This window comes from Parambassis ranga, chromosome 10 (genome assembly GCF_900634625.1).
Source record: "Parambassis ranga chromosome 10, fParRan2.1, whole genome shotgun sequence".
Taxonomy (NCBI): Eukaryota; Metazoa; Chordata; class Actinopteri; family Ambassidae; genus Parambassis; species Parambassis ranga.
Window position 1 is genome coordinate 10,842,547 of NC_041031.1, and position 9,994 is coordinate 10,852,540.

Below are 9,994 nucleotides of genomic sequence, written 5' to 3' on the forward strand. Positions count from 1 at the left end.
GCTGCTTGCACGTTTGATCACTCAGGTCGTGTATTGAACGTGACGTGATTTTAGTGGGAATAATTAAACAAAACTGTCAAATCTGCGCATTTACAAAAATACTCCGCTCTTATTGCGCATCGTTTACGCACAAACAATGGTAAACACAATACATGTTGCAACATTATCCACAACATATGTACCTCATCGATAAGCTTCCCTATGGGGGTGCTCAGCTCTGATATTAGGGTCCCATCCCCGTTTAGAAAAGCTCTGTGTGAGGGCTGGAAGATGGACGCTTTGTCCATCTCCATCTGCAGCCGGTTCTCCAGGTGGTAGGTCTTAAAGCTCATCAGGAGACACACGCTGATGGAGCTCAGGGACATCAGCAGGCACAGAACGATGGGAAAACCTGGCAGCCACCGCTGGACCACAGACTTGGGGGCACACTGACACACCGGCTTACTCTCTGCGCTGGAGTCGCTGGCTGTATCCATGCTGCGATCCGGCTTCAGCGTCCTCTCGGAGAAAAGAAACGAACCACGTTTGTTGCCGTGTTTCTGAAACAAACGCTCCGTGGAATATCTAAGCAGCACACCGAGTTCATTCACAGCACAGAGCCACAACTCAGACGGCACACGGTTCCAAAGCGCTGTCTTAAATTAGTCTTGGTAAGAGGCGGCAGCGCGCACCGGGTTTACGCCAGGCAGATGGGAGCAATCTGGATGCCAACCAAAGAAGAGGCGCCTCCTGACTCGCAGGTTGTTGTTTCCTGTCGGGGAGTATCTTACACGGATGTGCAAGTACAACTACCAAAGTATCCTGTTGTTTGCCTTCCTAAAAGTTGCACCATCAACTGGTTGAGATGCGCCCGCCCTGCTGACCACGTGGGAAGTAGATTGACAGCTGTGAGTTAGACTGATTTAGGTTTGATAACAGTGAGGGAGCCCCACTTCACTGCGGTATTGTTTTAGGAGAACCTTTTTGGTAATCCACTAATCAGCCGAAAATGATAAGAACAACACTACCTGCTGGTCTCACATGAACTTTGCGCACTGATATGTATTTATGATACCTAAATACATGCGCACTTCTAACAGTATTTACTATCGTTACATTAAGGCAACATTGTTCATATAGATTGTTGAAAACTGCAGAGTCCAGCTCACCTTACACAAAGCAAAACAATTATAGACTATGTCATAAATAAGATCAACAATGCCGCTGCACTACATTCTGAAGTGTTTTTTTTAAAAATACTTTATCCTGCATATTTATTTGGAAGATTCCCTAAATGATCACACGTTTTTGATTTTCATTTACCTGGTCAATATCTATATCTATAGATATATATATCAGGAAAACAGTATTGCAGGAGAAGGTTCCTTAAAATTGCTGCTTCACATTTTAAACCGAGGTTCATGCTCTTACAAGCTTCCACATTGGTGTGATGCTCAGTCGTAAAGTATAAAGGCGGTTTACTGCCACCATGCGGACTGATGAAGACACTGCATCTAATGTTGGCACATATCTCATACCACCATAGGAAAACACAGATGTGACCTTTGTCATGTTTATTGAAAATGTTTGATTCTGCAAAAGTTATAACCATCAAATGAAAAAAAAAAAACATCCAACCATACAAACTATGTACAAACATTTTCTGCCCACACACCTACACAGTTGAATAAATTACTGGTGACACTTGACGCATGATTAAGAACGTCTCAGCCTGTTACATTTCATGGTCTAGAATGGACTAGAACACCAAAAATGACTGCATATAGAAAAAAGAAGAAACAATATGACCATGATCTACAATTTAAATTATACCAGCAAATAAATAGACAGACTCTTTACATCCAAGCATGCCACAGGTGTAAAAGCAACACTTGGTGAGACTAAACAGGGCAGTGGACTGATACAGTCAAAGTACACTTCTCCTGGAGAGTCAGGAAGTAGAGAATGGTGCACTATGATAAATGTCAAGTGACAACCAGGAACTGACCAAACATACAGGTCAGAGGTTTACAGGTTTGGATTTCAGTCTGTTTTACTGCTGCTGCTACGTCTGCTGCTTTTACTGTTGCAGCTGCTCTTGTGGAAACAAGAAAAGAAAGGATGCCACAGGGCCTGCTCCAGACTGAGGCGCTTAGCTGGGTCATACTCCATCATCTTCTGAATCAAGTCAAAAAGCTGCTGGTGGTCTTCACTCTTTGACACCAAGTAATGCTGTTGGAAGAACAGGAAGCAGAATATAATACATCTGGTGGGTCTAATGTTTGTGAGCTTCTACAATGAACACTATGTGGTGTGATAACAAAACAGCAAAGATCCAAGCAGCAGGTTGGACACAGAATTTTAATATATCAGACTTATCTGCCTTGGCACTTCAAGTGCAGACAGCCCTTCAATATGTGATTTTTGGTGGAAGTTCCCAAATGGCTCAGGGAGTTCCCGGAGCCATTTGGTCAAAAAGATCCTATTGTTGGTAGCACAGTAACTCTCTACCTCACACTGTCTTTAAGTGTCTCCTGTACTATTTATTTCTCTTACCTTGAGGGGTTTACAGTGTTTCCTGACATATCTCCCAGATGAGCTGTGTACATCCCAGTCCAGCTTGTTCCGATGCACATATCGCCGTTTTCTATGTTTCATCAAAATGCAATCGTTAATTACATATGAAAGACTTGAGAATATTTTCACAAGATTAAATAGTTTAACAATGGAGCCTTACTTCGTTTTCTCCAGGAGGTGTGTAGGGATTGGGCCCAAGACTCTCTCCATCATAGCAAGATGCTCTTTACTGTCATGCGTCTGAATAAAAGAGCATTAAGGTTGATTTATAAAGCACTATGGTAAAAGGCTGACATATTTATTACATTATGCTCTCTACTGCCACCTACCTGGAAAAGAGTAGATCCAAGGTAGTACTCGATGAGTATACAGCCAATACTCCAGACATCACAGGAATGGTTCCAGCCCAAATCTGAAACACATTGCATAGAACTAAATAAATCACACACAGAGATTATTCTAAACTTTAGGACAGAGGTTTAAAAACAGCTGCTTACCTAAAATAACTTCCGGAGCACGGTAGTGTCGTGTGGACACCACAGAAGTGTGGTGCTCATGATCATACGTTGCATTACCAAAGTCTACAATTTTCACATCTGGGTTCCTTAATGTTCGTTCATCTCGTTTCTAAAGGCAAAAACAAAAAAATAAGTTCACAGCTTCTGTTTAAAATACAATAAACCTTTTTAACATGCATTGTTCTGTTAGGGTGCTTACCATTTCACGATTGTACTCCATATCATAGTCTGAATCAATGAAGAGAATATTCTCAGGCTTCAAATCTGTGTGAGTCAGCTTGTTTTTATGCAGAACTGAAAAACAAGACGGCACATAGTCAATATGAAGCTGGGCTTCTTTAAACACGCTGTATTTTCCCAACACAAAATGTTTACACAACTTACATTTCACAGCTCGAATGATCTGGTAGGCCATGCGCCTGATGTGTTCAATGGGGAAAGGCTGAAAGTTGTTTTCTTTGAGGAAATCATAGGTGCTGAGGCCAAGCAGCTCAAAGGCAATACATATGTGACCGTGGTAGTCAAACCAGTCCAGTATATGCACACATGAACTTTAAGGGGTTGAAAGAAGGTGGCATAAAATTAGCTCATCCGACAACACATTGTTTTACAAGAGAGTGTGAAATATACAGTTACTTACTATCTCCTATCAGAGTCGAGGGACTTTAACCTTTCAAGCACCTCTACCTCAGACATTGCTGCCTCTCGGTAGCGGTCTATGTTTTTAATAATCTTCAAAGCCACTCGAGCCCCATCACTACAAAAAAAGAAGAACATATTGCAATCAAAAAACCACAAGGGAGAACTCAAAATGTTGGAAAAAACAGATTTGATGACGAAAGAGCATTTTCTTATTAGTACTCACTTTGAGTGATCGAGGCATTCAACAACCTTTCCAAAGGCACCTTCTCCTAGAGTACACACAATCTCATCTATAGAAAATAGAAAGTGTAAGTTAGACACCCAGCACTGACACCGTGAAACACTGCCTTTTTGTTGCTTTACTGCCTGATTTTGCATTGCCGTTTAGCTACACTACTCAAACAGGCTTCTGAACACTGGCATTCAACTTCTAAAATGTAACACTGAGAAGAATATCTAACCAAAAAATTTAAATCTACTGGCCCAAATACTTCAGCCTCTATAATTAATGTTTGAAAATAAAACCAGACAACAAGAGAGTGAGAGAGACAAAGTGTGAACAACAGTAGAAAAAAAAGGGATATATTCTATACATCTCGCTCTCAGCATGTCTCCATTGTGATAGATGAGGTGACCCTCGTCATCATCCTCAACACTCCTGGATCTTTTCCTGCTCCTGCGGTGATGGCTCCTCCTCTGCACCGGAACGGCCGCAATCCGCCACCACATCAATAACCCATCAGTCAGCCAGCACCCGGCCACCACAATGCGACATCGTCATTCAATCAACCAGGCCAAGGGGGGGGAGGTGTAGGGGTGGATAGATTCAGCCCGTTCAGTAACACCGCCAGGCGAATGGACGGAGCATCAAATTCAAATTCAGCCCCGTCAGAGAAATTGGGCGGCAGCCACCACATAGTGTGTGTTACAGAAGAAAAACATGGCAACAAGATTTTCAGATGAGAGACTTTCTCAGAGTAGTACAGAAAAAAAATGAATTTGATTGAACATAGTCTTTCTACGTGTAGCTGTTTTTACTCAATACACTAATTCTTTACCATCACTTTCCAAAAACCCACTAAGATCTCAACACATTTATTGGCCCACTTTTCTCTTGTAAATCTATTAATCACACACAATTCTTATATTCCTGTGCCCCAAGTCCCCCACTTGACATTACTGGAAGTCATGCTCAACAGTGAGGAGGACTCACAGAGAGAAAGACAGAGATGGGTGATAAGAATTGCCTAAAGACCAGTGATATTGACCCATTCGATTTGAGGGTAAAGACAGGGAAGGGGGACAGAAAGGAGAGAAGAAGGTTCCCATACCGAGGAAGACCTGTGACGAGAGTGGCTGCGTCTGCGCCTTCTATCTCTGTGTCTGTGGCTGCTTCGCCTGCTGCGCCCACTGCGGCCACTGCGCCCGCTACGGCCACTACGGCCAGATGACTTGCTGTAGTGGTGCCAGTCAAGGTCTCTGTCCTTGCAGCTGCGTTCATAACTGTCGTTGTTACAGGTCATGTAGTCTTGGGTGTACCCGTCCCGAGAGTCCAGCCTCTGGTTTAGACTGCGAGTCTCCAGATAATGCCTGCAGACAAACAAAAAGACAGATACACAGGTCAAACACTAGAAATCAACATTTAAAAGGCAGGTCAGGTTGAACAGGACACGCTCTCAAATGAAGACTGGATGTGATGGTGCCAATGGACCACCTATTACCTGACACCCTATCTCTGAGACTTTTATGTAACATCTGTTATTAGAAACAAACTGATATATAGCCACCAAACACCTAGCATCCTGTTCAATAAGAGGCAGCACTTTTATTAATGTATCCTATTGCAAATAGCACTTTTATGAGGACACAAAAGCAAACATGTAATGCAATACATTTGGGCAATTTTAACATTTATGCAGCTGTCTTCTTGGCACTCTTGTGCACGTTCTTATAATTCACTTTGACATAGAGCTACACGGCAGAGGTCAAGTGTGAGGCATTAAAGGTAGCTGCAAACCTTTTACAGAATCTGAGTGCAAATACAGACTGTGATTCTAAACCTTGGTAAGTTGGTATGCCATTAATGTCTGGCATACCAACTTTAACACAATTTCTGTCAATATGGGGGGGAAACTGGCCTAACTTACATACAGCTACCTCTTAAAAGTCCTGTTATTTACTTCTTTCTAATCACTTGCTGCAAACTCCCTCCCGACAGGTTATCTTTGCACTTTAGTGTCTAAAAAAGACCAAGAAACCTCATGGGCCTTGGGAACTTGGTGGTGTTAGATGTCTTCCAGGAAGAAGTCTGCCTCCCTACAGAATTAAAATTAGAGTAGATCTGGAAACACCTAATGTAACCCCATTGAACATCATACATGCTCACCGAAAGATGGAAATGCAAAACACATCACAGTCACAGTGCACCAAAGTTCACATGATAAACAGCACAGCAACAAGGTACTAATCATCAGCAGTATTAGGCATGCATATCAATAAACAGATTAAATTATTATGAAAAGTTCTTTTTCCTCTTTTTTTTGCTACATGTTTGCACAATGCCTAAATGATACAATGGGCAAAGTGTGGCTTCAGATACAAAATCTAAAAAAATGGATTTTGGGTAGTGATTTACATGAGCTGATGGCAAAAATGCTGATGCGATAAAAACTACCCATGCATGCAATAAACAAAAGAACCTTTGTTTAATGAAACCTTACTACAGCTACTGCCCATACATCTTCTTCCTCATCAACCCTCATTGAAAGTAGCTGCTCCCCAATTTAAGGACACTGTTATTACACAAGCTAAAATGAGTACAAGTATTATTGGCCTATCAGCCAATTACACCTTCATTACACCATAAAGGCCTATCTACTGATTTCAAAGGTAAACAACCTCTTCTCCCCCAAAAACAGCCATAATGATTTCAAATCTTGCTTACAACTGCTCTATATTCATTTTTTGTAATCTTAGGAAAACTTTAGACACCAAAAACCATAGGAAATGTGAGTACTTTACATGCTAAATACTGGTATTTACCCTTCATTCGTTTTGTGATGTTGGTGAGATTTCCTTGATTTATTTTCTCTTTCGCTGCTGTGCGAATCCCGTTTCTTCCGCTTGCGACACTCCATTCTTTCTTCCCAACTATACTCGTCAAGCCAAACACACGGGGAGCGCATTCGCTTTGAGTGTCGCATCTGTAAGACAAAAGAAACAAATAAGAATATTAATAGGCATCAGACATGCATTAAATTCAGTTCTTTTTTTAAAGAGCTGCTCTGTTATTGTATCCATGTAGAATAACAAATGGCCTTCTAAACGCACCCCTCCCCCATTACAAACGAGTTAATATGATGCATCACATGTAGGGTAGGGTTGGGCAATATTGGTAACAAAATTAATCACAATTAGTTGTGGCATTTAGCCGATAACGATTAATTTGACGATTAATTGGACAATTAATTGATGACAATTGCACCTACATGTTTTTGACTCTAAATTGCCACATTGTTCTAAAATTATACTGACAAATCATCAGTCAAGTTAACTACTTTATTCTAACAGGTTAAGCTGGTAAGTAGTGATTAGGCACAAACCAGCCATGCTTGAAATATTTATTGATTACACTGCTTCAAAAGAATGGAATATGTCACAGACTAGTGCGTTTTCACTCATAATGTAGCAGAAAAACCATTACAAACAAACCGGACAATTTCACATTTAAATGTATGTCTGTGCAAATCAACCTGCAAGCTTAGTTATGTATAACTAAGCTTTTAAAAACCGAAGTTTTGTCTTTAAAATATAAAGACGTTAATTTATCACCCTAATGATGAAATATCAGAACAACGGCCAGATGGCAGAAAGGCCTTACTTACATCATCACTGCGTAACGTTGTCTACTTTCGTACATACACAGCAATGCTGTAATTACTTGATGGCGTTACAAACCAAGATGCAACTTAAGCTCAATGTTCCACGCCATGCTGTGATGGTTATCAACAAAATGTATAGAACTATGTTTTGAGTTTCATTCTATGGCCGAAACACTGTTACGAGATAAATAAAAGCAGCAGATAGCAGGTGTCCGCTATCGTTAGCTTGTCGTTTGTCTCCTCTTAAAGCTGAAACATGAAACGGCTTATAAGCTCCTACAACGTTCCGTCTGTAGTTTGTTTAGATTATTACCTTAGAAATCAAATTGGCAGATATGACTATGGCTGTAACGGCCTCCACACCTATATTAACAAAAACCTGTTATTCTAACTAGCGACGGCTAAGAGAAAAGAAAGGCCTGCCATGTTGGCTGGACGTCGAATTTCAGAAAAGCTAACTGGCTAACGTTAGCCAACAGTAAAACACACAGACACTGGTAAACTGATGACTTGCTACAATGCAAACACCAGCCCTACCGTAATCGAATGGGTTATCACCTGCGAATGTGAAGATTTAGCGACTGTGTAAAAGTTATGCCCAAAGAATCTCGAGAAATGCCTCCAACTCGTCGTCTTCAAAGATGGCGACCTTCCTCCAGAACTTTCTTACACATATTCCATGACGCAACACCACAATAACGACGCCCACACGGAAGATGCATGATTATTTGTGTCCTGAATTTAGTCTTCCAGGCATCAATCCAATTTCTATTTTTCTGTATTGTTTTGAATTTGCCTCACCTTTTCCTTTTTTCAATATTGTTGTAGGTTGTTTGTCTTAAAAAAAACAGAAACAGAGAAGACACTCACCAATAGTTTTTCAGTAATTATTCATGTTATTGATTTAAATTTTTGCTTTTATGTCGTATCGAAATATTCGTTACATTTCTACCTAAAAGCTGTTAATTCCCCTTCATATGGACATGTTGGCGCGATGCCTGACAGGTCCAGCTCAGGGACAAAAAAACCTCCTAACCGCATGCGCGCGTTGTATTGTGGGTAAGACATGTCTGCGCCCTATCTCCGTCCCGAGAGCAACCTTACCTAAATGTGAAAACTGAACCATCCAAAGGATTTCCGATAAACTTTTCGTTTAACATAAATTGAGAAGATGTCAGAAAACATCCAGAAGACGAGCGTGTCCAGGGGTGCGCTCACGAAGGCAGTGATTGCAGAAATGCTGAGCAGCAATTTCGAGAAGCTGCCTGATATTGAACAGAAGCATTTCCTCTATGGACCTTTGTATCTGGGTGGAAACGCCGGACTTGCCGGACTGTTATCGAACAGTCTGTACCGCAGAACCCTGAATGTCACACAGGCGCGCATCGTCTCCAACCTGCCGATGTTCGTGCTACCTTTCTTGACAACAACCGCCCTGTACAGCGCTGTGGTGTCCCAACCCCTCCTCTCCGGTGACCTCAACTGTCCTACCTGCTCCCTGCTGAGAGGTGCTCTTGTTGGCGTGGTGGGTGGATGGCTGTACCCCATTCTGCTGGCCTTACCTATGAATATTGGCCTTGCAACAAGGTACTCCACAGCGCTTTTGCCCGAGAAAGGCACCATGCTCCGTTACAGTGTTGACATCTCCAGACCAGTGCTGAGGAGAATGAGGGCGGTTTTGTTGCTCCAGGCCGTGTTCGGCACCTACATGGGCTCCAGGCACTTTGAAACATACGCCAAACTGAACCAGATCACATTTAGCCCGGGGGAAGAGCTGAAAGACTGAAGTGATCTGAAGATAAACTCAATCTTTTGTATTAATTTCAATCTGAATCACGTGTAATATATAAGTGTTGGAAATAAAATTAACTGGGAACCATCTGTCAGAGATTGTCTTGTGTGTAGAGGTTAAAATTAATTAAACAGTTGAGGGGTTCACTTGCACTTTGACTGACTAAAAAAACAATAAAGTATGACCAAAGTGACAGAACAACCCTAAAATGGGCAATAAATTAAACACACCAAGCACAAAATCAACCACAGACTGTCAACTGAGCATGATTTTCTTTTATTAAAGGCTTTTTAGGAACCAGTCACAGATTTCTGCAGGGATGTTAAAGCCAAAGGTGCGTCTGCATGGCCTCAATACGATGAAAGGAAACTGAACACATTCTGCTCCTTTAACTGTGTGTAAGCAAAAAAAAAAGATGGCAGTTCAATAAAACTGTTAAAAGGAGCAGAACTGATGGCGATTGTCATTGAAAACACATGTTCAGCAGAGGCGGGGTTTTATTAAAACATGTCTTCAACCTTAAATGGCAGATTTTGCATCACATCTCTGGCTGCCTGCGATCTTATCTGGGGTAAAATCAAGTTCACAAATGAGAAGGGGAGAAC

At 41.5% G+C, this 9,994-nt stretch overlaps 3 protein-coding genes across 14 annotated transcripts in view; 1 reads left to right on the forward strand and 2 right to left on the reverse strand.

Annotated features, from left to right (window-relative positions):
* Positions 1-801, reverse strand: part of col23a1b (collagen type XXIII alpha 1 chain b) — a 103,781-nt gene extending 102,980 nt beyond the window's left edge. For all 10 annotated transcript variants that reach the window (XM_028415586.1, XM_028415585.1, XM_028415590.1 and 7 more), the window contains exon 1: positions 183-801. In XM_028415586.1, the coding sequence (XP_028271387.1) occupies positions 183-476 (294 nt within the window). In that variant the 5' untranslated portion in view covers positions 477-801. The remainder of the gene's footprint in view (positions 1-182) is intronic.
* A 737-nt stretch (positions 802-1,538) lies between these two features.
* clk4b (CDC-like kinase 4b) lies at positions 1,539-8,307 on the reverse strand. Of its 3 annotated transcripts, none has more exons than XM_028416282.1 (13): positions 8,156-8,307; positions 6,759-6,919; positions 5,048-5,306; positions 4,310-4,412; positions 3,940-4,006; positions 3,715-3,831; positions 3,459-3,625; positions 3,274-3,368; positions 3,054-3,183; positions 2,886-2,968; positions 2,717-2,796; positions 2,536-2,626; positions 1,539-2,211 (listed from the first exon to the last, which is right to left on the reverse strand). In XM_028416282.1, the coding sequence occupies exons 2-13, from the start codon at positions 6,917-6,919 to the stop codon at positions 2,023-2,025; spliced, it is 1,542 nt and encodes a 513-aa protein (XP_028272083.1). In that variant the 5' UTR covers positions 8,156-8,307; the 3' UTR covers positions 1,539-2,022. The 3 variants fall into 3 exon arrangements, with proteins under 3 accessions (XP_028272083.1, XP_028272084.1, XP_028272085.1); XM_028416283.1 differs by having other exon boundaries at positions 8,135-8,288; XM_028416284.1 differs by lacking the exons at positions 4,310-4,412; positions 6,759-6,919; positions 8,156-8,307 and having other exon boundaries at positions 5,048-5,180.
* Positions 8,308-8,650: 343 nt separating this feature from the next.
* On the forward strand, positions 8,651-9,478 carry tmem126a (transmembrane protein 126A). Its single transcript, XM_028416286.1, has one exon. It carries the CDS (start codon positions 8,769-8,771, stop codon positions 9,381-9,383), a length of 615 nt encoding a protein of 204 aa, XP_028272087.1. The 5' UTR covers positions 8,651-8,768; the 3' UTR covers positions 9,384-9,478.
* Positions 9,479-9,994: the final 516 nt, after the last annotated feature.

Bases quoted from the DNA above. Each gene is read 5' to 3' on its own strand.
- clk4b (XM_028416282.1), bottom strand. From the start codon at position 6,919: ATGCGACACTCAAAGCGAATGCGCTCCCCGTGTGTTTGGCTTGACGAG. The intron at 4,413-5,047 runs GTATGGGAACCT...GTTCCGGTGCAG, and splicing joins CTCGTCACAGGTCTTCCTCG to AGGAGGAGCCATCACCGCAG. The intron at 2,797-2,885 runs GTAGGTGGCAGT...TCTTTTATTCAG, and splicing joins TTGGATCTACTCTTTTCCAG to ACGCATGACAGTAAAGAGCA.
- tmem126a (XM_028416286.1), top strand. From the start codon at position 8,769: ATGTCAGAAAACATCCAGAAGACGAGCGTGTCCAGGGGTGCGCTCACG.